Source organism: Penicillium argentinense (genome assembly GCF_028826775.1).
Source record: "Penicillium argentinense strain IBT 30761 chromosome Unknown utg000005l_segment0_segment0, whole genome shotgun sequence".
NCBI lineage: Eukaryota > Fungi > Ascomycota > Eurotiomycetes > Eurotiales > Aspergillaceae > Penicillium > Penicillium argentinense.
Window position 1 is genome coordinate 2,860,993 of NW_026622664.1, and position 22,634 is coordinate 2,883,626.

At 52.3% G+C, this 22,634-nt stretch overlaps 10 protein-coding genes across 10 annotated transcripts; 5 read left to right on the forward strand and 5 right to left on the reverse strand.

Annotated features, from left to right (window-relative positions):
• Positions 1-461: 461 nt before the first annotated feature.
• On the forward strand, positions 462-3,813 carry N7532_005863 (mediator of RNA polymerase II transcription subunit 16; the record flags this gene model as incomplete). The annotated part of the gene is made up of 10 exons (XM_056618357.1): positions 462-604; positions 697-1,042; positions 1,103-1,346; positions 1,408-1,874; positions 1,930-2,149; positions 2,200-2,319; positions 2,378-2,488; positions 2,547-2,813; positions 2,873-3,004; positions 3,059-3,813. 10 exons carry the CDS (start codon positions 462-464, stop codon positions 3,811-3,813), a joined length of 2,805 nt encoding a protein of 934 aa, XP_056474516.1.
• Positions 3,814-4,792: 979 nt separating this feature from the next.
• On the reverse strand, positions 4,793-5,599 carry N7532_005864 (60S ribosomal uL29 domain-containing protein; the record flags this gene model as incomplete). The annotated part of the gene is made up of 3 exons (XM_056618358.1): positions 4,793-5,024; positions 5,323-5,462; positions 5,519-5,599. Coding segments are annotated over 3 exons (453 nt in total), but the record flags the coding sequence as incomplete, so codon positions are not given.
• Positions 5,600-5,848: 249 nt separating this feature from the next.
• On the forward strand, positions 5,849-6,687 carry N7532_005865 (putative vesicle transport v-SNARE protein Gos1; the record flags this gene model as incomplete). The annotated part of the gene is made up of 3 exons (XM_056618359.1): positions 5,849-5,911; positions 5,987-6,100; positions 6,184-6,687. The coding sequence occupies 3 exons, from the start codon at positions 5,849-5,851 to the stop codon at positions 6,685-6,687; spliced, it is 681 nt and encodes a 226-aa protein (XP_056474518.1).
• Positions 6,688-7,074: 387 nt separating this feature from the next.
• Positions 7,075-8,225, reverse strand: N7532_005866 (mitochondrial ATPase complex subunit ATP10; the record flags this gene model as incomplete). Its single annotated transcript, XM_056618360.1, has 2 exons — positions 7,075-7,708; positions 7,786-8,225. The coding sequence occupies 2 exons, from the start codon at positions 8,223-8,225 to the stop codon at positions 7,075-7,077; spliced, it is 1,074 nt and encodes a 357-aa protein (XP_056474519.1).
• Positions 8,226-8,904: 679 nt separating this feature from the next.
• N7532_005867 (DNA-directed DNA polymerase IV) lies at positions 8,905-11,214 on the forward strand (the record flags this gene model as incomplete). Its single annotated transcript, XM_056618361.1, has 3 exons — positions 8,905-9,340; positions 9,396-9,568; positions 9,619-11,214. The coding sequence occupies 3 exons, from the start codon at positions 8,905-8,907 to the stop codon at positions 11,212-11,214; spliced, it is 2,205 nt and encodes a 734-aa protein (XP_056474520.1).
• A 283-nt stretch (positions 11,215-11,497) lies between these two features.
• On the reverse strand, positions 11,498-11,839 carry N7532_005868 (uncharacterized protein; the record flags this gene model as incomplete). The annotated part of the gene is made up of 1 exon (XM_056618362.1): positions 11,498-11,839. One exon carries the CDS (start codon positions 11,837-11,839, stop codon positions 11,498-11,500), a length of 342 nt encoding a protein of 113 aa, XP_056474521.1.
• Positions 11,840-11,960: 121 nt separating this feature from the next.
• Positions 11,961-14,440, forward strand: N7532_005869 (uncharacterized protein; the record flags this gene model as incomplete). The annotated part of the gene is made up of 5 exons (XM_056618363.1): positions 11,961-13,037; positions 13,112-13,223; positions 13,289-14,043; positions 14,095-14,281; positions 14,337-14,440. The coding sequence occupies 5 exons, from the start codon at positions 11,961-11,963 to the stop codon at positions 14,438-14,440; spliced, it is 2,235 nt and encodes a 744-aa protein (XP_056474522.1).
• Positions 14,441-14,971: 531 nt separating this feature from the next.
• N7532_005870 (uncharacterized protein) lies at positions 14,972-15,741 on the reverse strand (the record flags this gene model as incomplete). Its single annotated transcript, XM_056618364.1, has 3 exons — positions 14,972-15,202; positions 15,258-15,363; positions 15,419-15,741. 3 exons carry the CDS (start codon positions 15,739-15,741, stop codon positions 14,972-14,974), a joined length of 660 nt encoding a protein of 219 aa, XP_056474523.1.
• Positions 15,742-20,889: 5,148 nt separating this feature from the next.
• On the forward strand, positions 20,890-21,532 carry N7532_005871 (uncharacterized protein; the record flags this gene model as incomplete). The annotated part of the gene is made up of 3 exons (XM_056618365.1): positions 20,890-20,963; positions 21,047-21,132; positions 21,231-21,532. 3 exons carry the CDS (start codon positions 20,890-20,892, stop codon positions 21,530-21,532), a joined length of 462 nt encoding a protein of 153 aa, XP_056474524.1.
• A 467-nt stretch (positions 21,533-21,999) lies between these two features.
• Positions 22,000-22,470, reverse strand: N7532_005872 (uncharacterized protein; the record flags this gene model as incomplete). The annotated part of the gene is made up of 1 exon (XM_056618366.1): positions 22,000-22,470. One exon carries the CDS (start codon positions 22,468-22,470, stop codon positions 22,000-22,002), a length of 471 nt encoding a protein of 156 aa, XP_056474525.1.
• Between the last annotated feature and the right edge of the window lie 164 nt (positions 22,471-22,634).

Here is a 22,634-nt window from a genome sequence, read left to right on the forward strand (position 1 = left end):
TGTTGCTGCTCGACTGTTCGGACACTTCGATGCCGGCGGGTCTGATTGGCGAGGTGGGATGTGGGGGAAATACCTGCGTGTTATTGGCGGGCGGCGGTTGGCAGGGCTACGTATCACGTGCGCACTCTGTTGCGGATGAGTCAGCACGACGAACAAAGAATTGCACAATGGGGGCAGGTCTGCAGCGCGTGGGAGACGCAAACAATTGGACGGTCCGAAGCTCAAAACGGACGACAGACATAACGACAGCGCTCAGACAGACTCCGCCTTCCGGTTCTGTTCCCGAGTGCTTGATAATCCCGGGGGATAACACAGGTAAGGTACTGGTGGTCTCCGGCGGATCCCCCCGTCTCCCCGGGCCCAGCCATATCAACACCGCCGTTACTCCGTCGATCGGACATTCGAGAGCCATGCGGGGCTGAGTCCGCCATCAACTGATCTCCCGGCTGTGCATCCCCGGCATGCCATTGATGATGGAGGAGGGCATTAATGTCGACGACCTCTTCGGCGAGCCCAACTCCTTGGAGTTGGGCCTGTCTCCTGCGCCGGCCACCAAAGGCCTGGCCCAGTGCCTGGATGAAATGCGCCTCTTGGGCTGTCGCCAGTACGTGACCCCCGTCGCTCGACTAGGGCCAACCAGAGTGGAGCGACGCCGAACATGGACTGCCCGGGTTGAACTGAACTGACATTCTCTAGAAAAATCTCCTGGTCCCGCCTGGGATGTGTCGCATACATCTCCCCGGACGGCACTCGGGTCAGTGTCCGCCATCTCCAATGCCGTCCCTCAGACGGCAAATGGGGATTGAGCGATGAATATCCGCTGCCGCCTGTCACAGAGGCGCATAATGGCAACCAACTCGTTCATCTCTCCTGTAACGAGACCGGGTCGGAACTGGCCGTCGTCGACTGTCTCGGTCGAGTCTCCATCTATTCCATCTCGATGGCTCTGAACAGTATCACCGGGCAGCGACAGGCGTCCTTTGATTCTAGTGACGACAGCAACCAGATTGTCGGCATGATGTGGCTCAACACATCCCGCTCAGTATGTCCCAATTTAGCGTCAACGACGTTTTCCGTGCATCCCCTAACCACCCTTTTCTAGGTCCATGCCTTTCACCAGGCCACCAAGGTCAGTGGTCGATGGACATATTCACCATTCCGTCGGCGCCCAATTGGCCCCTTCCACCCGGCCAACAAGGGGACTCTGATCTGTGTGACCCGAGCGGGCCAGATTCGACTCATCTATCAAAACCCGGACAGCAAGTGGGCAGAACTCCCGGCCGAGCTGAAGAACACCGGCTATTCAGATCGACTATTGACCCATGCTTCGATGGTGGCAACCCAAGGTAAGTTTTTTGAGATCCATGCTCCGTTGCTGCTATCAATAACTAACATTTTGAACAATAGCTGGGATCCTGATCGCTACCTATTCAGTCTGTCAGAAGATTTGCTTGTATCGAGTACAGATCAACTGGAATCCGCCGCAATGGGATCCGACCCAGGCCAAACACCCCAATCAATTCCCCATTCCCTCCTTCCGCATTCTCCACTGCAAAATCGATATGCCCAGCCCGGTCTTCAATGTGAACCGGGGGCCTGATGAGCAAGTGGCCCAATCATTACCATTTCCCAACACCATCTACTCTTTGACCCGATTGGACGTCATGCCTGGCCAAGTGGACGGTCCTCAGGGATCTACCTCGAGTCCGTGGATCTTGGCGGTCTTTTCTAAGCCTCTCCATGCGACCCCTGAATACGCAGACCAGCAAGGTCCGCCGAGCGTGATTGCGCGGTGGCACTTGGAGTCTGGAAACCAGGCTTTGCACCCCAAATTTGACGAGGTCGCGTCGAAAAAGAACAATGTTCAGGCTAAGGTATGTTATATCTGCTTCATATGAAAATATGGATATCATTTGACATATCGTCTAGTCGAAAATGGAGCTCCGCCGACTGGAAGATATCCACTGTCATCGGCATATCATTTCAGTGGATTTGATTGAGCATGGTACAGCCATTGCTATTACGCACGATGACAGCTCGATCTCTTTCTATGACACAAGGGGAATGACCCTCTTCAACGGCATGGACGATGGCAGCACCGTAACTTGTCTGTCTCAAGCCGGGTATCAATACCCAATGGAAACACCAGGTATTTACCCTCGTCCCAAGCACTAATGAGGTTTTCGCTAACTTCTTTAGGTGTTGCTATTTGTTTCTCTCCAAACTCTTGCGCTGCGGTGTCGCTGGACTCCGAGGGTCAGACTCAATTGAGGTTGATGGAGCACTCATTTGGAGCGGCACAAGGCTTATATGACGAGAGTACGATCTACGCCTATCATCACCGTCATAGCAAACCGGGCTAATATGGAAATAATAGACAAGTTCTCTTCGGCAGTTGCGGCTTTGACACTCGCCTTTAGCCGTGGATGTGGAGCAGACCTGAACACCGATGATATTCTCATGGTCGCTCTGAGGCAGCTCTCTTCTGGTGATTTCCCACACATGACCATTCATATTCCAGGAAATACCTCTAACCGCGGTAGCAGAGAATCAAGCAACATTCATTACTGAAGTCTTCCGTGCATTGCCAGTCAACTGCAACTTCACTACGGACCAAGAGAAACTCATGACCCACCCGTACATCACCAAGTGCTTGAGCTTACAGGCCGCCTTGGGCTACAATGGAAGACTGAAGCGTCGCAGTATTCCAGCCTTGGTACCCTGGGCCGTCATCCAGCTTCGTCATGCCGCGGTCCTCTTTGCATTCTTCTTCCAAAGCAACAAGGGATCACCCCATGAAGCCCATGACCCTGGTGAGTATTACTCTACGGGAATTATTATCATTAGAGCCATATTCTAATATTGAGTTCAGAAATTCTACGCATGATCCTGGGCAACGCAAAATGGACCCTTGATTTCTCCCATTGGGTCCTCAGTGAAGTATTCGACTTAGCTGACGAATTCGAAAGCGTCTTCAACGACCAAGAGGCTTTCACCCAGAAGCGTACGTAATCTATTCTTTTTCATATCCTCGCTCACCAACTCACATTCGAAACAGTCAAATCTACGACCTCCATCCCCCTCCTTACTCTCCTCTCCAGCATGTCCCGCGCCTTCCTCCGCTTCATCTGCCGCGGCCTCCGAGGCGTGCACGCCGGCTTTGCAACCACAAACCCAGCCACACTATCGGGCGACTCAAAAATTTACTATATAGAGATCTGCAAAACACTCGAATCCTCACCAGTGCGAATCGACGTCTACGAGAAATTCCTCGCAGGCGTCGACTCCGCCGTAAAACACGCCTACCAAGGCGCCGGCTTCGGCGACGCAGAAAGACCAGGACCTGAAAAAGAACTACTCGTGAACGCACGAATTCCACCCGTCCTCGTCAGCGCCGTCGCAACACTCCTGCGTCACACAGTGCCCGCCCTGAAAGCGGAAATCAACCGCAAGGATATCCTCCTGAATGACTACAGCTGGCTTGGATTTGGCGCTGATACCCGCACAGTGGCGTACCGGAGACAGCGGGATGTGGACATCATGAAGAAGATCCCGCTTCGTCTGGAGAGCGTTGGACGGTGTGGGAGGGTGATTGCGCCGCAGAGGAGACGGCGGTGTGTGCGGTGCTGTGAGGTTACGGGGGATACGACCTTGCCCAGATCATTGCCTTATTTCAAGATGCTTGTTAAGTCGAGTCTTTTGCGAACTTGTCCTTGTGGTGGGATGTGGATGTTGGAGATGGAGACTGGGGCTGGGAATGGGAATGGGAATGGGAATGGGTCTGTGACTATGTCTGAGAATGCTTCGACGTAGTAGGACTTGATTTTTGTTTTACGACAGCGGCACCTATTGTTATGGTTTTGGGTAGTGCTTTGTTGCAAGCATTTCAAGACCAACACTAGTGTATTATGAAATGCATGCCTTGATAATGTTTTCCTAGGAGACTGATGCTTCCACATCCCCTTTTTCTCAGACCACACCCCCGTCATAGCTTCGCTCAGATAATACAGAACTAGAACCTTGGTCGAATATGGTGCTGGGCATTTTAATGCCGAATACCCCCTCGACTGTGGTCTTGATAACCACAAGTTTCATTGCCCAGTCCCCTAACTCGTCACCTAAGTGGTCAGCTGTCTGGATAGATATTCTAGAGAGTGATGCGCTATGCAAAATGAATGGGATCGGGCATAAAAATTCTCCCTCATAGAGCAAAAGTTTCCATTATTCGACTCGCATACCCAGGACACCAAGCAGAGGAAGTAGCAGATACCTTGAAAGCCAGAGAGGGGTGTGGTCTGAGACAAAAGGGGCGTGGCTGTATCAATTCCTTTTGCCAATCGGGGAAGCACCAGCAGTAGAGCATCTGTAGCGACATGGAGTAGATGGGCATGACATCAAATCAAATCATTGTCATTAGGATGATTTAGCACAATCACAATCAGTCCAGACGAACGATTGAGGGGTTACGGAGAGGCAACATTCTACGTAGCTGTTCCAAGGCCATTGCTGCAATATATTTGCAGACGGATCAAGCGTGGGGAAATCGACTACACAATCGACTACACATTGCACAACAGCACTCCCAAACCCAATGGAAAATATCAAGTCATGTCATAAAGAGTCGATTTGCATCTTTCTAAGATACACAATCAAATCCCATTTTGTTGGATTGTCACAAAAAAAGATAAAAAACGACCCCGGCCGCTCGGATTTCCTTTTAGAAAAGAGAATTTTTTATGTAGTCCAAGGGCAAACTCCCAGCTCAACCATGCACATGCGACATGCATCTAACTTACGCCTTGACGGCGTACTTCCGCTGGGGGAAGTGGATGGCGCGCTTGCGCTGGCGCTCAGTGGTGCGGGTGGCCTCGTGCTTGGTGAGACGGCGGCGCAGCTCGCGGGTGAGCTTGGGGCGGAGGTCGAGGGGCAGGTACTTCTTGTTCTTATAGAACAGACGCAGCTGGGCGCGCTGGTTGGCGTTGATGACGGTCATCACGCGGGCGATGGACTTGCGGACATCGTGGCTGTGATCGGGTACGTTAGTATTTTCATCGAGCCAGATGTGGGTTTGGATTTGTTCGAGATTTCTGGAAAACTGCGGATGCGGTGGAAAATGTGCAATGTGATTATTGTTGGCGTCGATGTCGGATTTTACAATTGGTGAGCGCTTGGTTGTCATCGTCGGTCGAATTGTCGTCGTGTTAAATTTTTTCGTGTTTGTTGCCGCCCGATCGCACAATCACACATCTCCCCGTATCTCGCAGTTTCTCCCCTCAAAATCGACTGTGTAGAAATGGAAATGGATCGGAATCGAATACGAACATGCGCATAGTCTTAGCAGAAGCACCGTTGGCGATCTTCTGGACGCGGAGCTGGTTAAGCTCGGTCTTCAACTCCTCGAGCTGCTGGGAGAGCTCCTCCTTGTTCTTGCCCCAGAGCTGACCAGCCTTGACCTTGGACGACTATGAATTATTTCGTCAGTACGAGAGTCCATCGTATCGGTGGCGGGCGAACATACCATCGTGGCGGCGTTGTTGTATGTGCTGGTTGTCGGCGTTGAGAATTGAAGATGTCCGAGGGTCAAATTGTGGTTGTGGGACTAGGGCTAAGCGAGTTGGCCGCACTAAGCGTGCACGTGATGGGGCCTGTTTGTGTGGCTCTACAGCCTGCAATATAAGGCAGTAAGGCAATAAGGCATTAATGTCAGGCACCATTAGACTTGCCGTATTCGGTTAGCCTCCCTCAGCACTTACGTCGACGGGCTGCGTGGAATGTCCGGGGTGAACCAGCGCCGATTGCCTCGGAGTCGTTGATCACAACCTCGTTCTCCACGCAACATCTGCCCGCCATGACATCCACCGGCTCTGGATGGGCGCAGCTCCGGCAGCAAGCCCGTTCGCTCGAGACACAGGTACAGGCATCTCGCCGGGGAATCAAACCTCCCGGTCCTCGTCGCGGACAGCCAGACTGACAGCTCTTCAAACAGACAGAGAACCTCTTCAACACCTACGCACAATTTGCCTCTCTCAACAAACCTCCACCAAATCCCACAGAAGAGGAGCTGCGGGTCGAGTCGCAGTTGAAAGACCTCCTTGAACAGGTACATTGCTGCCCACCACCTGCCCACTCCCATCGCATTTCTCGGAGATATACCCTAGGTACAACAGGCTTACACAAATACAGCGTGATTCTCTCATCTCTCAACTTACCCGCCTCCTCGATTCCGAAGCAACCCTCACCTCCTCCGCCCTAAAACAAAACAACCTCTCCCGGCACCGCGAAATCCTGCAAGACCACCGCCGTGAACTCCGGCGCCTGACATCTGCCATCGCCGAGTCCCGCAATCGCGCCAACCTTCTCTCCAATGTCCGCTCCGACATTGACGCCTATCGCGCCTCCAACCCTACTGCCGAGGAGGCGGATTACATGCTGGAAGAGCGTGGGCGGGTGGAAAACAGCCATGGCATGATGGACGGCGTTCTCAGCCAAGCGTATGCTATCAACGAGAATTTCGGCATGCAGCGTGAAACTCTTGCTGGTATCAATCGTCGTATTGTCGGGGCTGCTAGCCAGGTACCTGGGATGAACTATCTCATTGGAAAGATTGGGACGAAGAAGAGACGTGATGCTATCATTCTAGGATGCTTCATCGGATTTTGCTTCTTGATGCTGCTTTACTTCCGGTAGAGGGCTGGGCCTTTTACTTTTCTCTCTACAAGGTACGTTAAGTGGCAGGTAGGTAAACGTTCTTCTTTTCTCATTACTTTCCCCTTCTGCAGTGCGTTTCATTGCTTTCTCCTCATATCCGTTGCAGCCAGCGACTTTTGAGTTTCATCTGCTTGATTCAACAGGGCGTTTTGGGGTTCGGCTATGTCTATGGAACCTTTCCCTCCTGCTTGACGGGAATGACGATAATACTTCTTATACACACCAAGCCTGTGATGGCGTTCATGTTCTATTATACACATTCTCTATTATACATGTACAAATGCAATGGAGAGGGGAGCCGCATCGCAGCATATATCGTGTCCAGAAAATCCAAACTCAATTGTAGTTTGTCGGCGCTCGTCGTGTTCAGAGACGGGCCACCCGTTCAGCCTCGACACTGGCCTTCTTTTCCGCAATCAACTTCTGCAGACCGTTATTGAGAGTCTCCAACTCCTCCGGCTCCGCAGGACCACTGCCCGCCCAACGAATCCGGCACGCATCATCAACAAGGTAGACATATCCGACCTTGGAGTTCATCATGCCAATTGCCTCCTTCAACAACTCGCCAAAGCCCTTCTGCACCAAGAAGTATCGCGAGTGTTGCGCCTCATTCAACTTTTGACGCATACGCCACATGAAACGCTTCACAAGCCATGCCTTCATGCGATTTTCTTCCACATTGATATCAACCTTCTGGACCAAGGGTCCGCCAGCTGCCAGGATTTCTGCCAGCTTGGGGTTCAATGGTTGTCCGGTGAAGGAGTTGACCTGGCCTTCGGCCCAGACACTCGAGAACAGGCTCACGACGCTGATCTTGCCTTCCAGGATGGGCGTGGTATCTTGCGTATCTTTCGGCGAGGCGAGGGTTACGCCGTGCATGTTGGGGAAGTATAGGGCTTTGTCGGCTCGGAAGAGGCGCGGATTCGACTTGAAGGTTTTACCTTCTTGGAAACGGAGGTTAGACCATTCGCGGAAGTAGGGTTTGGCGACTTGTCTCGTCCTAAAGAGGGATCATATTTTAGCTGCTGCTCTTTATCCTCGACTTGCACATTTTCGAGATGAGGGCTGGCAACGTACAGTTCCTTTCTCCGCGCAAGGTGTCTGTCATAGTCAACAAAATCGTCTCGACGTTGCCGGATAGAGCGATGGTCCACGCCTGTGTTCTCTCCTGCTTCCGGAGGGGCAGCGGTGCCTATCGGACGGTCTAGTGTCGGCGGCGTGAATTCTTCATCGCCGGGCTGCGCGGCCTGCTTTGCGGGTTGGTTTTGTTGGAATTGGACCTGGCGGCGCAAGGGAGCAGAGGCTCTGGGCGGGGGCTTCGAGATCGTGGGAGCATCGTTATTGGATGCGCTGACTGGTTTCTTGGCGTTGTTCTTGGTCGCATAGCTGCGGAGTGAGGTGTTCGCGCGGAGATGCGAGAGAGCCGCGGTGCTGCGGAATTGGCAGCCAGGACAGCGTCCTGTCGAGAGGAGCGGGAGCTCTGGAGTCAGTGTGGTGGACAAAGATTGCCTCCACATCTTGGGCGAGAAGTGAGGGTGTATGGTGGGCTGGTAAGCTGGAGATCGGATGAGCGCTGGCCAAATTGGGTTCGTGAGCCTCGGAGATGATGTGTCACATGATGTGGAGTGGATTTCAAGATCCCTGTCTAGTCCAACGGTTTTGCTTTTTTTGAAGCGCTGTAGATCTATGGGTTTCAGGTGTTTTGGGCGAATGTGTTGATTCCGTTAGCCTTTGTAATGAAAAGTCTAGCGGATGATTATATCCCTGGCATTTAGTGTACTTGAATAAATCTGCCCCTGTGCTGCAGACCTTAAAAGGAGTGCTGCCAAAATAAAATACCCTAGCCTTGTAAAAGCTCACCCAATAGTGAGTTGAAAACTTCCCTTGGGCGTAACACTAGCAACGGGCTCCCTTTTGCTGAATACAAGTATCTACTGGGATAACTCTGGGCGCTCTATCGGGTTGAATGGGCGAGAATCCCGTGACTTGGTGACACTTTCGCGCCCCGCGTCGCTCCGTGGGAAGCCTCGCCCGCGGTTGTGGCCCGGAAACCACAGTAACGGGGACCCAAAACCTTTCAGTTTCTGATCACTTCACTATCCTCGGCAACCGAGATGTTTCATCCATGGCCTAGTGACGTTTTCGTGGGCTGGACACCCGGATAGCACTTCTCTCGCTTTCAGAATGGCAGGATCAATGGGGAGGTCACGTTCTACGAGCAAGGCAAGCTTTTTTGCCGCTCTTGAGCATCTTGACAACCCAGATGACTCTCAGAATGAAGAGGATGCTGAGTTCGAGCAAATCCTCACAGTTTCCCGGCCGTCAACACACATTTCAAATCAGACTGTCTTTCCTGGACCGTCTCGCCCTGAGCCTGGGACACCTTTGCCGCGAGCAAATACCGATCCTCAGACATTATCGTCAAACAAAGCACCTGGAGAACAGAGAAACTCTCATCTGAATCGCCAAAGAAGGTTATCGAATGAACCGCAAGTGTTACCCATAAAGCGCTCCCATACGACCGGAACTATGCCTGGAACTGCAGGCAGGTGCCCAGCTGCGAAGAAGAGAAAGATTGACGCAATTAATGCTATCCCTGAAGCACAGCAAGTCTTCAAAGACCTTATGTTCTGTAAGTCACCTACTTCAAAACCCTGCTACGAACCTGCCGCTGACAGCTGCTATAGTCTTCGTGCCCAACGACGATATTGCGCCTGCGCGACGTCTTCGTATCCAGCGTGCCCGGGAATACGGTGCTCAGTGGACTCGACAATGGGGAAGTCATATAACCCATGTGATTGTCGAGAAAGGGTTGCAGTATCAGCACCTCATAGACTACCTCAAACTTCGGTCTTTCCCTGTTCGTCAGATCTACTCTGGGCTATCGGTGCATTGCTAACTCAATTGCAGGATGACATTGCGTTAGTTAACGAGTCCTACCCATCGGAATGCATCAGATTTCGCTCGCTTCTGAGCCCATTGCAGGCGCGCTTTCGAGTTAACGGAACCCCGGTACCCACCATCATCGAACCTACGCCCGTTGTTGAGCAAAAGACGACGGATCCACTACCCTTGAAACCATCTAGACAGGATCACCAGAAGTCGCCAGAGACATCTCAGGGTCAAAACGAAGAGAGCGCCCCAGTCGAAATTGCGATCTCGGAAGCAGTCACCTCTGAAGCGGTCCAGAATACAGATGTCGGGGCTGATACCGGGATCGTCGAACCCCGCGAGCGGGATGCGCTGGACGATGTCATTGATGAGAGCAAGGCGGCTCGTCATTTGGTTAGTGTTATCGCTTGCCTTAGTAGCAAGCTCGAAGAGGGTACTGACATCTATACCAGCCACTCGATTCGCCAGACGAAGACTCTTCGGCCGAGCCTGATGATGGGTCCGACTCGCCGGAGCCCAGCCCGGCAAAAAAAGAAAGCACGCTTGGTTTTATCAGAGAAACCTAAGGCAGCTGAATCCTGGACACGAAGCTTTGCTTGCATGCAGAAGATCGAGGCACGCCGCGATAACCCGAACGCGAGGACGATCGAAGTTTTGCAAGAAATGCTCGAATATTATACAAAAACAGCTGACCACTGGCGAGACTTCGCTTATCGTAGGGCGATCAATGCCTTGCGCAACCAGGCCAAGAAGATCATGACACGAGGTGAAGCCTTGGCTATATCCGGCATCGGATCAAGACTGGCGGACAAGATTGAGGAAATTGTCGTTACAAATCACCTTCGTCGACTGGATTATACCAACTCCTCCCCGGAGGATCGCGTCATCCAGCTGTTCCTGGGTGTCTATGGAGCTGGCCTTGCCCAAGCAACTCAGTGGGTTGCACAAGGTTATCGGTCTCTCGACGATCTTCGCGACAAAGCCACGCTCAAGCCAAACCAACGCATCGGAGTGGAGCGCTACCACGACTTCGCGCAGCGCATTCCACGCAAGGAGGTGGAAGCTCACGGGGCGATCGTTCGGCGGGTCGTTCAGGCGGCCGACAAGGATATGCAAGCGATCATTGTAGGCTCTTACCGCCGCGGGGCTAAGGATTCGGGCGACATCGACGTCCTCATCACTAAACCGGGGGCTCCGTTGGAGCCGATCCGATCACTGGTGATGAATGTAGTAGTGCCCCAGTTGTTCGAAGAAGGTTTTTTGAAGGCCGGACTGGCTACACCTCGCCATAACAAGGATGGTTCCAAATGGCATGGTGCGTCCAGCCTGCCCGGGATTGATCTGTGGCGACGTATCGACCTGCTGTTTGTGCCGGGGCCTGAGATTGGCGCGGCGTTGCTATATTTTACGGGGAATGATATCTTTAACCGGAGCATGCGCCTCCTGGCTCGAAAGAAGAAGATGTGTTTGAACCAGCGAGGGCTGTTCACCGATGTCCTTCGGAATGGCCAGGTGAAGACCAACCCGGGCCGCTTACTGGAAGCTGGTGATGAGCGCCGGATCTTTGAGTTGCTGGGGGTGCCGTGGCGGCGATCGGAGGAGCGAACTTGCTAAGTCCACGAGGTTTTTCAAATCAAGCGAAATAAGTAAAAATTAAATCTTAGGATGTGAGAATAGGTAGGCAACGGGCTGCATGGCTCGGTCGTGGCCAGTAGTCAGTATACACAGTAGTAATGATGTCGGAATGCACAGGGTGACCAAGGCCAAAGTCAAATGAGAACAAAAGCTGCATATTTCGCAGACTTTGCAACTTCCCTCCTCACCCATCCTCATCCCCCCTCGACGTGCGGCGTCTCCATCCTCATTCCATCGCCCTCCTCGCCAGATCTGCCATAGCTCATCTTCCATCGCCGCCATCACCGCCAACACCGCCTTTCGTCGACTCATCACCGCCTTTTTCCCCCATCACCGCCTTGTGTGCGGTGAGACTCCCGTCTTCGTCGGCCTCTGCCAACTGCCAGACCGCCCTCCCTCTGCCCCCCAGTTTTGCCGCACATCGCGAGATAATTCCCATCCATCGCGAGTCCACCTCACGAATCCTGCTCTCTTTGATCTGGCTCCTGCTCCAGCCGTGGTACCGGCCACGCTGGTCTCTGGTGAGTATCCCCCCTCCTGAATTTTTCTCCCGTCGCGCGCCACTGGGAATCGCGTGTCGCTGCCGGTGTTGACCCGCAGCCATCGTGGACTCGCTCGTGCGTGACTTGGACAATTGATTCTGACTCTCGAGCAGCCTTAACTCGACGCGTCGACAGTTTCTCTTCTCTTCTCACTGATCTCCCCATCCACTCACCACCGCCATCATGGGACGCAAGCCCAACCAACTCATCCTCGAGTTCTTCATCCGAGGACCAAAGCTGGAAGACTCCAGTAACCGTTACCAACATACCTGCAAGGCCTGTGGCGAGAAGTTTCCCAAGGGTCGCATCGATAGCCTGACCAACCACCTGGTAAAGAAGTGCCAGGCGATTCCCCTCCGCGATCGCCAGCGCGTGCTCCTCCGCCTCCACGAACTCCCGGATCTGACTGACAGCGACGCGAACAAAGACCCCAGTACGCCGGGCAAAGGCAAGTCGGCCGATGGCTCCTTCAATCGCCCTAATTTCGACGGCCTGAATGTGCTCGCAGAGGCCTCTCGCCAGGTCGGCGCCTCGGATACCTCAAAACGCGGCCCTCAATACACTCAGTCCGTCACCGTGGGCGGCAAGACTGTCGTGGTTGACCCGGCGCTAGAGGCCGATTTCCAGGGATCGGCCTCTCAGCAGGAGGACATTAAGCAAGAGGGGGATGGATCTAATGCAGCGGGTATGTATCAGAGCCCTTACCCAGCCATGTGGCATCTCGATCCATTTTACTGGACGGGGACTGAACCGACAACCCTAGGAACATCTCAACCTTCGGGAACCCCCACGATTCCTGCTCTACCAAGTCACACCTCGGAACACCACAACTCGATGTCACCACCTCTCGGTGACCACTCGCTCACCCCAGATTCAACCTCGAATGCGCGCCAAAACCTGTCCTTGATCGCGGCCTCTGCGAACGAGATGGTCCCTCATGGATTGCCGTCAATGGACGGAGACGACGGTCTCAAGATGAACCAGTGGAACCAGCTGTCCACCCACGATCAGCTCTTGTTCGAAAGTCTTCAGGAGCACGATCCTTCTCTGACTGCCGCAACTCAGCGTGCTGCATCTTACCCGCGTCCGATCGCAATGAACCCCAACTCGCAAGCCAAGGGGTTTGTCAATGAATTCGGGAACTCAACCAAGCCCACCAAGCCCAAGGTGCGTGGTCGTTTCACGGCCGAGCGACGTCGCGAAGTCCAAGAAGTGCGAAAGCGTGGTGCCTGTATTCGCTGCCGCATGCTGAAGAAGCCTGTAAGTTCCCCTTCGCCTTTCACCCCGCCATCCCTGATACTCTTTTGCAGATGCCGTTACTAAAAATTTTCTAGTGCTCTGGTGACACTCCCTGCACGACCTGCGCTAGTGTAGAAAGTGCACGTTTGTGGAAGCACCCCTGCATTCGGACTCGTCTTTCTGAAGAGTTCGAACTTTACAATGCCAGTAAGTGTTGAAAAAAGAATAAACAAAGATTACCCATTTGCTCAGAGACTAACTCGTCATTTCAGACCTGCATGCAACTTTGGCCTATCACGACACCAGTGCGATCAAGAATCAAGTCAAGTTCGAGCACTACGCTGGTCGTATCGAAGTGACCCACATCGAGGAGAGCATGACATACGTGACCTTCAGCGGTCTCCAGGCACATCGGGCCTCGGTGTCTGCCCTAGACCCCCAGCTCCAGGGCCTCGGCGATGACCAGTTTTCAGGGCCCCCGCAGGAAATTTACTTGCTGGATAGCGACTCTGACGACGTCCCTAGCAAGCTCGAGATGTACATCAAGAAGACTGCTCCTTTCTTCATCGAGCGGGAGGTGTCTCTCTTCATGAAGTCCACTCTGTCTCTGGCTTCCGAACTAAGCCAGTCCAAGAAGGACACTCTACTGGAGCGCGCCGTCGAGTTGTGGGTCGCCACCCATGTTCTTGTGGACACTGATCTCGCATGGAAGACCTTCTGCAACCCGACTCTCCCGCCGACGTCAATGCACTCCCTCTCGCAGCCTTCGGACGAGGGCCGTCTCCCGATCGAAGAGGTCTCGGATCCTGAGTCGTATCACCTGCTCTGCAGCCAACTTCGAGCGGGCATGGAGAAGCGCGCCATGCAATTGAGCAAGTCGGTCATCAATGATCTTGAACGTCGACTGCTCCAGCGCCAGAAGACTGGCTGGTTCGAGACCTTTCTGGCCTCCGTCATCCTGCTTAACTGCGTCGAGCGCACCTGCTGGCTCTTCCGATCATGGGACAGTGAAACCTTTTCACAACGCGTAAGTAGATACCCATACCCTGGGCTCCGCACACTTGCTAACATTTTCCAGTGGCCTCTCGACAAGCGTCCTCCCTACTACTACAACCAGTCCGAACGATTTGCGGATATCCTCCACATGCTCCTCCGCATGCGCAGTCTCCCTCCCAAGACGACTATCCGCCCCGAGGGTACGCTGAAGGCTGTCGAGGGCAGCGACGAGAATGCCATGCGCTGGTTTGACGCGATTCAAATCTCACGTAAGTCCTCCCCTTCCCTTGTTTCTTTGGTTGGCTTCTCACTCACATGCCACAGCCTTCTACCTCGAGGAACGCGCACACGCCGTTTTCGACCCCTCCGACTCGCGCTCCTTCGACCTTCGTCACTGCGCCGGGTTGCTGCAGCCGTCGAGCTCCTGATTGACGCCACTCGCTCAAATTCTCTCGATGCCATTGCACCGATCTTCAGTCGTCAAACGCTTGATCTATTTGATCTATTTATCTCGGGACCCATGGCATTGGTATCTTGCATTTTTAGGAGAGAAATATTGGATTGCTGCGCCAACGCTTTGCAATTTCGTTTTCGAATGAGAAATGGGTTCCTTGAGAGATTAGTAGGGAGATGGGCGCTGAAAGCGCTCATCCTGTTTTTGGTATCCTTATGCTCTCTTTTTACGTGCGTTTGTAGTCTTCCTATACTTAAAAGGGTGTTCTGGGGTTCTTTCTTCGCTTGGGCTTCTGGATTCGCCGCCTTGCTTGATGCTTACATCGTTCATATCGTTTACTCTTGGTATCCTTTACAATCTATGTGCCATAATAATGAGGAAAAGAAAGCCCCCTCCCGTAAATTTTAAAAATCGAAACTACAAATCAAAAAATAAAATAAAATAAAATAAAGATAACCGGGGCCAAGTGCACTTGGCACCCGCGACGCATAAAGATATCGGCCCCCTAATAGAAGGGACCAGGAGCTGAAGCACCGGAGGCGACGGTGCGCGAAGAAACAGAAGCGGGAGGGGCAGCGAAGGAAGAGACAGATGAAGAGACGGAGGGGGCAGGGGAATCGGAAAATGAAGGGGGATGGGGGGATACAGCGGCACGGGCACGTCGGTCACGGTTGTGTCGCCATTCATCATACCAGGCAATACCCCAGGGACCGACTGTCCGGTCACTGCCCGCATACTGAACTAGGTTAGACGTCGTAATAATAGTCCTCGGGCCTGTTGCCTGTACTAACCGGAGTGCGACTGCCGTCGTTGGCCCAGTCGGCGTTGCAGCCGCGAGTCTGCAGCATCACGTACTGCAGGTCAGCGGCCTCGTCCCGCCAGGTGCGGAAGACGGCGCTGTAGGGCAGGTCAGTCCTTGTTTATCAAGAAGAGTGAGTAAGGGACATCATACTAGTCGGCCAGACCGGGGGAGTGGTGGATGTCGGCGGAGACCGCCTGGATCAGTCCCGCAGTGGGACGGGCATCGCTGGAGCCGTGTTCGGCCCAGAGGTCTTCAAGGGCCCGGTAGAAGGGCGAGTCGGGGACTACGGGCAGGCCAGGAGCATTCATGAGGACGTAAACGTCCTCCCTGCCCTGCAGGTCGTAGACGAAAAGCCAGAGGTTACGCGTGGCGTCAGAGCCACGAACCTTGGTGGGGGTTAGCTTGTTGCGCTTCAAATGACTGGGGGTTAGTGGGGGATATACCTCGGCGCGGGAACCAGCGTCGGAAGGCATTTTTAATGCCAGAGGGGGAGGGAAGCGCTCTGAGAAGGCTGGGGTTGGTGGAGAAATCGGGGTGGGATGTGGACCTTGAGAGCGTTGAAGGAGGGGAGAGGAGGGGAGAGGAGGGGAGAGGAGGACGGCGTTGTTATGCTCGCGAGGCGGGCGTGTCGACGCTGACCAACATGGCAGGTGCCGCAGGTGCCTGCAAACACATCTCCGGCGCCGCACCACCCTCGACGCCGGCACGCGAAGGCAGCCATTCTACTCGATTCACATCACTTTCATTTACTTTTATATCCATTTTACTTTCTCGGAATGAGCAATTCCAGAGCATATGAACCGTGACCCATACCCCCGGATTTGAATGCAAGTGAAGTATACCCCTGCAGATCTTCTCGAAGCCTGCCGTTCCGGGCCTAGCGCGTCTCGGATGGCGGGCCTCCCGCAAGGGCATGCAGATCACGTCACAGCTCCCGAGCAACCTCAAGCATGTGCAATTTGATTTTATACTACCAATTCGCATCCTCGTATCGAAAAGAGCAGAGCTTGAGATAGTCAATATGGTAATCTCCCTAGCCAGAGGTTGATGTGACCGCGAGGAAATTTCAAGCCAGTAGCAGCGACGTGGGGTCGCTGTCCACGGCGAGACCCACAAATGCGCCACACCCCTCAAAGTGAAAAAACACCGGGGGCTGAGAATCTTCCACTGGATTTGCACATGCATCTTGGGTTCGCACACTACGAAAAGAAGCCTTCTCTGGAAGTAGAGGTTAGGAAGCCGCGCTAAAATTGTTCTAGAAATGACAAGCGGCTTGAACGCTTTTCCGCTACCTGCTGGAGTCTCAGTTGAAGTATTCATCTTTCTTGCTCCTCTGAATCTGTGTTGTCACACGCCGGTCTGTCACATGTAGAATGACTCGAGTCGTGTCATCGAGCGTATTTTGAGCCTTTCGTTTATGTATGGCATATCTCGAGGGCTTCTAGCCCCGCTCCATGTAGACCTCGTTTCACAGTACCAGAGACGTCCTTTGCGAATAGTGGACGTTCGTCAGATCAAGGCCTGTAGCGTCAAACTTGGGCAACAAGGCCTGTGGTAGGAGAGTTCCTCTCTGGCAATAAAATTAGGTCTGACTAAGCTACTCTGTCTAACAATTGCCTCCTGATAAAAATGGAACGCCCTCGCCCCGAGGAAAGAAAACAGAAAACAGAAAATTCAAGTTATGCCTAGACACCACGTTCCTCCATCGCCAGGTGGTAGGCCTGTTCCCCGTTCCGTTTGAAAAGAAGCATCGATGTTCATGATCTTAGGACGTGCGGCACACTTCGTCTCAATTGTAGATGATACTGAATGCCATCCAACCAGTAGTTCGCGTCGCTGTGCTAGCTCACCTCCAAACTGAGACTCTGTGGGGCTGGACGTCGAAGAATTACATTTTGTGGAGTGAGATCAAACGCCCTTCTCTTCGGACTTTATAGAAAATAGTATCCACGGTGGATAGGTAGAGAGTGTATTCCGCGCGAGGGAACGGTTAGGGATCTACCAATATTCTGTCTGGTTGAGCTTTCATTTCCATCGGCATCGAAATCGGGAGGCCATCGCTTCTTTCTAGCGTTCACGGGTAAGAACAGATGGACGAGAAATACCCACTGGTCAGAGGATATCCTCACAGGAAGAGGGTTCTCAATATAGGGTGGATTTCGTATGCGATATTGAGTTCATTCAAAACCTCTTGATGAAAGATCTTTCTGGCCACATGATCCGTGCTCTCAGTATAGCAACCTTGAACCACTTCAAAGAAGACCGTCGCCCTCGACTACCGAAACGTTGTAACCATGTAAACGAATCCATGTAAAAGTATGCTTTACATAAGACCACATAAAATCAGGCGCATTCGACATAAGGGCTCACCCAGTACAGCGTTATTCTTTTTGAGTGGCTCAGTTGTACCCGCCTCATCGTCGGAAAATTACGTTGCGTCCAGCTTTTTCTTCAGCTGCCTAAGGCATGCGCGCAGTTCGTCCTGTGCATCTTTGGCTGGGGGATATTTGATTGCGGTTTCAATAGCACGGTTCACAGTTCGGCCCGAAGTTGCGTTTTCCGCTACCACCAGATGCCCAATAAGAAGAACCCATCGCTCAGTTAAGTCCTGTACCATTTTCTTCCTCGTCTTCAGTGCTGCGCCGTTCTAAGTCGCCTTCGGGCCGAACCGGGCGCGTCGAAGTGACCCGTTCTGATGATTTCCATTCGGACGACCTTCCAGCTTCAGGCGTAGGGGAAGCGGTTTCTGGATCTGGTTGTAGTTGTCCTATCAATGTGTTCCTGATTCAGGCTAGCTTCGACTGGGAGTGATGTGGCTCGCGTAGGTTTCACATCAGTTTTTTCTGCATTGGTCCAAGGTGTCCCAGGTCTGTTGTTGGACTTGAAGAGCCAGCTTTGGATTTGCCATGTGGTTTGGCAACCTTGAGCCACTCGTACAAGTTGGATACCATAATCGCATAGGATTGGGTCTTGACGGTTGCTGGGCCTGTTGTGACGAACCGGGGAGAAGATCGCTCAGAGAACTGCGATCTCCAAGAAGCCCCAAAATCTCACCCGGTTTGCCTCCTGTAGAAATGAACAAAATTCCCCTTATAAATTCTGGCAACCCGGCTAAAGGGCGGAAAAGAAAAGGATTTGTCCCCATCAATTCGGGATTTCATCATTCCAATCAGGACTGTCATGAATTCGAGCCGAATAACATCTTCCTTCTCCTCATCCGGTGCCACCAGACGTTCAACGCAGGAGGGGAGGCACCATTGAGACCACAGTTGTTTCCGCCTCAGTCGCGGCCAGGACGATCACTCGCCCCACACACCCCAGCTAAAAAGTCGATGACTTCTGCTCATCCATTCCAGTTGGCCATCTCGGGGCCACGAGTGCAACACAAGGAATATCTAGAGGATACAGCAATAGTCAGAGAGTTCTCTGAGCCAATTGACCTGGCCGGGCGTCTATGCACGGTAAAACGCCTCTATATCGTTTCGCGCTGCGACTCCTGTAACAGACCTTGTTTCTGTTTTGCTGTAGAGAAGCTCGGAATCGCCAGGCTTCTTCTGCCCTTCCTGTGGGCTTGACTGTCATTGACTCGCAGAAAAGACTGGTTTATGGCAGCCAGTCGGCAGCTTTCTACCATCTTCATTTCTCGAAAGCTTTCTGCGAAAGCTCCCGAATATGACCACGAAAGGTCGCAATTTCTTCGTGTGTGTCGCTTTGAATTGAGGCCCCTTTCCCCGCAGATGCATCGCTCATGACGAACCATGACATTCCCCTTTAACACATTTGCGAGCTGAACAGCGAGAAGCGTTTCCTCCGCCCACTTACGGGGCGTTTTTGTCCGTAACCCGGCGATATCCGCGCGGAAATGGGAAAAGTGATGGGTGTCCTTTTGCTGAGAACGAGCTGTGGAACGCCTGCGCTTCGGCATGAATGTATGTCGCCTTTGTCCTTGACCACTGCCTCTCCCCGTCCACATGTGGAGTTGGTGACAGAGTCCTTCCCTCTATTTACTAGTATCAACCCTGGAGAGTTATGCGTCTAGACGCAACATTCAATCTCGATGGCTCATAGCGTCGGCGGAGGCTTCCGCATTTGCTCGAATCTTGCCAAAAGATCTTCACTTCCGAGTGTGGAAGAGAGGTGGACCTGAATTAAAGTTCCATGACGTTCCAAAATCCTCTTTCTTTCTGTCATGGATCTCCATTGGTTCCGAAATGAGTAGTTCACCGAAGATGATCCTGGCTGTAGGTCGGAGGGGTAGGTGGAGGGTGGTTGCCGAAGAGAAGGCTGATGACGAAAAGATGGGCCTTTATCCGCTGAGGTCGGGTAGCTGGAGATGGCGGGGAGTCATAAAAGTGAGATGTTGAAAGTGGGGAGATGGAGGTGCTCGATTTCGGGCAATGAGCGAGTGATACAACTTGAGGAGTACATGTTGATTACTCCGAGGTCTCACGGACAACAGGATAGATAGGATCCGGTCCAGAGGTGGACGCATGTAGAGGAGGAAGTGAGCAGGAGATATGGCGTGCAGCCAGAAGAGCAGTAATGAGGAGACAAGCTAGTATGGGTGTGGCTACCAGCTCAGGATGATTAATGTGCGTTGATGATCCTGTCATGTCCACAGCGTCATTGATAGAGAAGGTTGACAACAGTTCATTGCAACGTATTGATGTTGAAGGCAACACCAGAGAATGGAATATATCAAGTGTCATTATCTGCTCATCATTGCAATGGTGGACATAAGGCGAAACAACTGTTTTGTATTTGCCCTGGTGAAGGAAACTATCAAGGGCAGGCGTCGAACCGAATGCGCAAGTGCGAAAACCGGAGAGGTAGCATACAAGGTATGACTCTATGATCGCATTTTTGCGAAGATATTGATCGAATCCATCATATTTCTTCTAGGTGGAAAATATGCTAATTCAGATTTGTGACGACAAGGGGTGGGTAAGCGAAGGCTACATACCGTAAAGTACTGTCGAAGAGAAGAGGGACATAGAGAGATGGAACATTTTGCTTCAAACTCCCTTGTGACTCTAATCTCACAGCGGTATGTCTCCTTGAGATAGTCTGGAATAAATAGAGCATGAGGCGAGAGGAGAGGGCTTTTGGTGCCGCGGGCTGTATTGTCCGGTTATCGCGCCGACGGTCTGCATTTGAGGATATAGACTGCTCGAGAGCGACTCAGAGTCTGTAGGTTGCACTCGGGCGCTAGAGAGTCCGACCAATGCCTCGATGCTCAGGCTGCTGGCTTGGACTGAGCAGAAGGGAAGCAGGTCAACGGGCACTGAAGAGACGAACGTATAAGGGCTGCACGGTCTAGGACGAGGACGTCGGGAAGGAATGGAAGTCAGCCTCCAGGATGTCATCCTCAGGAACCCACTCCGAGCAACAACTATTTAGTTATCAAACGAGCCTGGAAGATGCAACTCTACAGCAAACGCTTATATGCTAGGTTTTCATCATTTGAAAATCTCCCTTCCTCAACAACTACTATCACCTAATCCATCTTTTAAAACCATACTGCAATAAAATCTACCGCAAGGTTTCATAAAGTCCACCACGCCCTTCTCCGGCCACAGACTCACTAACACCATGATAATCACTTAGCCAAAAGCCCCGCCATGCCTGAGAATACCCCACAGTCTCAGTATAAGGCTGAAACTGTCGACACAGGCGACATGAGTATTTATACTGAGTACGTAGAGTTGGAATGTCAACAGGTCAACAGTTCGTAACCACTATTACCAACTGCTGTCCACCCGATCTAATCACCACCAGGAAACGTCCCGCCGACTGGAACCATCAGCCCCTCTTCAGCAGGCGATCAGAATGGCAGAGACCGCAGACAACCAACCAATCCACCGGTGTGTCGGAGTGGCTTAAACATCCCTGCCAACCGTGAGGTATGAAACACTGCGTCAGAGCGAGACACCAGCAACTGAAACTATTGACATTTACACAGCCACTGAACAAAAACTGCAGGCAATTTTCAGTGAAGTGTCCAGAAACTGGCGGGTGCGATCCTTTGAGACATGGATCTCCGAGCAACACCAAAAAGCTGTCGCCAGAGCCGAACCGGGGCAGCTTGCTTTCATTAGACGCCTAAACCTCGATATCATTGAGCATCTGAAGGATATCAAATGGGCAATCTATAACCTTAATTACCTCGATAACCCCTACGGTTATGAAGCGGGTTATCGAAAACAGGATGAGGGTCCAGGCTTTTCCCAAAACCCAGCGACATTCCAACACCGGACCCAGTGACCTTGACAACCCTCAAGATCTGCTCTTTTGGCTTCGGTATTAAAGTGTGCTCCGGTGGGATTCAGTCACGGACGGATGGCTGAGTGGATAGTATTTGAGGATCTGTCGCAACGCAAATTGGACTTTTGGTGGAAGGTTCGGTATGCGAAAGGCGAGACCTAAATTGACTGAGTGAAAAAGCTGTCGGCATCTTGTCCATGTCCGATGTTTATTTCGGAAAAGAAACAAAATATAGATGATGAATGAAGCCAGTTGCGAGTCGCGCGCCTTGTAAATGAATCCGGTCTCGGTGGGGTCTTTCTGTCCACATCGACAGGGTATTTATTTAACCTCATATTCTTTCAAGAGTCAACCTAAGTGTCACCCATTACCACATAAAAAAGACATACACTGTACAAGCCTGAAGGGCTAGGGAAAACGGAGAAAATGAAATGGAATCGAAGAAAAGTAAGCAATCATGTCAATCACTACGTCCCAGAACTCATCTCCTGATGGCCTTGCGTCTGCTCGAGAACAACGGCGTAGAATTTTCCTTCCTCGACTTTATCGTGGTATGGACCAGCAGAGAGGACAGACCTAACATAATTGGCATGGTTAGCGACAGAGAATAACCAATGAAAGAAGAAAGGAGAATATACATACCATCCCTTATACTTTGGCTGATTGAAGATCTCCGTGAACGCCTTCACAACGCGCAGAGGTAGTTCCAGGATATTTGGGAGATCGGGGCCATTGCCGCAGATAGGCAGACCCAGTTTGTTGACGGGGAGGTAGGCGACTTCGGCGGTGTTTTGTGGGTTGCGCGTTTCCTGGAAGATCAGGAGGCGCCGGACTGGTTGGGTTGATCGGGTCATCGCTGTTTTTGTATGCTTCTGCTGCGAGGAATGAGGCTGTGGCTGGGGTTGGAGAGGGCTGGTCGAGTCCTGTGATGTGTCCATCGGTGCTGCTACGATGTTGTTGGCGACAGTGCGACGCAGCCCTGGCAGGGCAGTGGCAGCAGTGGTTTGTGGGATGAATTATCCCCACTCGAGATTATCTGCATGTATATTGTCAGCTTGTACTCGAATACTATGGCCGGGGGTCGTGGGCATGCGTACTGCGA